This window comes from Saccostrea echinata, unplaced genomic scaffold (genome assembly GCF_033153115.1).
Source record: "Saccostrea echinata isolate AGI-Se365-2 ecotype Australia unplaced genomic scaffold, CSIRO_AGI_Sech_v1 ptg000029l, whole genome shotgun sequence".
NCBI lineage: Eukaryota > Metazoa > Mollusca > Bivalvia > Ostreida > Ostreidae > Saccostrea > Saccostrea echinata.
The window spans coordinates 24,369,535-24,371,111 of record NW_026889778.1 but is presented as its reverse complement, the minus strand read 5'-3'; the positions used below and the strand labels follow the sequence as shown (position 1 = coordinate 24,371,111).

Genomic DNA, 1,577 nt, shown 5'->3' with positions numbered 1-1,577 from the left:
GCTTCCAAAGATCCCTCTGGAGTGCCTAGAGAAAAATGGGATACGAATGAAATGTTGAATATTGCAAGGAATACAGGAAATAATGATAGATGTGCGATATTTTCAAGTGTATGCACATGTGTCTTAAACGGACCAACTCTGCCTTTCAAATCGTGGAATAACATTTATCAATTTTTTTACAGATTACAATAAACAATCTTTTCGAGATACAAAATTCACAAAATTCAATAAGAAGCGATTACTTTTCAATGCGAAACCATGCATTAAAATATATCAATGAGACAAATTTACAGGTACGTGAAGCTAAAATGATTGATCTTTCTTCCAATGAAATAACAATCATAAAAAAGGGAGATTTTATGGAATCTTCTTCCTTGCAAATACTTAAATTACAGAATAATCTTATACGAGACATTGTGGAAAATGCATTCGAGGACTTGATATCGTTATATCTTCTTGACCTCTCAAATAACTCAGTCACCGATGTGAGCATACAATATTTTATATCATTAAAGAACCTTCATTATTTGTATTTAAACTATAATAGGATAAATGCTATTCATGAGACGGCTTTTTCTAATTTAGTGGTTCTGCATACCCTAGATTTGTCGTACAACAATATCAAACATTTTCCTGAAGGCCTATTTTTAGCTATGGAACATTTGGAAGATCTGTTTATACAGAGCAAGAGCATTTTGTCTGTAAATGGAATGTTTTGGGGATTGTTTAATCTAAAATTTCTTAAAGTTGATGAATTCTCTATCTGCTGTGCAACACCTCGCAGCCGTAATGATCTGCAATGCTTTGCTCCAATTAATGAAATAGCTTCTTGTGAGCATTTAATCAGTGCTCCTGTCTTAAATGTTGTCATTTGGTATATAGCTTTTCTTGCTACTATCGGAAACATGATTGCAATGATTTGCAGCATTTCCACATTTAGAACATCTTCATTTACATATTTCATTTTCTCACGAAATTTGAGTGTTGCTGATTTCCTCATGGGTGTATATCTATATATCATAGCCATTACAAATCTGATATATACAGGGAGATATGGATTTGTGGACTATTCTTGGCGACATAGTTTTCTTTGTACTTTTGCAGGGATTTTGGCCACAGTATCAAGCGAAGCATCTGCACTTTTTGTTTTAATGATAACCATAGACAGAGTCATGGCTATCAAAAATCCCTTTTCACAAAGAAATAGGGCCTGGATGTTAGGACCATCTGCATTGGCTTGGGCTATTGCTATTTCTTTGTCTGTGTTTCCAATATTACCGTCAGAGTTGTCAATGTTTGAAGACTTTTATGCTCAATCTCCTGTATGTATATCTCTTCCATTATCGGTCTATAGGCAGCTTGGTTGGCAATATTCAATGGTCATTTTCATTGGCTTAAGTTTCCTTATTTTTCTTGGCATCATTTTTGGACAATTTCGTATCCTGTACGAAGTTTTAAAATCCGGTAGCAAAAGCCAGGCTTCAAACGTACGTCGAAGGGAAGTAACTCTAGCCAAGACTGTCGTAGCTGTGCTGTGGTGGTCACTGATCTCCTATGCTAGATACCTATTGGAATAA

General features: G+C 35.0%; 1 protein-coding gene across 1 annotated transcript; it reads left to right on the top strand.

Moving 5' to 3' along the window:
• Window positions 1–633: 633 nt before the first annotated feature.
• On the top strand, window positions 634–1,577 carry LOC133195135 (G-protein coupled receptor GRL101-like). The gene has a single exon (XM_061331003.1). The coding sequence runs from the start codon at window positions 654–656 to the stop codon at window positions 1,575–1,577; it is 924 nt and encodes a 307-aa protein (XP_061186987.1). The 5' UTR covers window positions 634–653.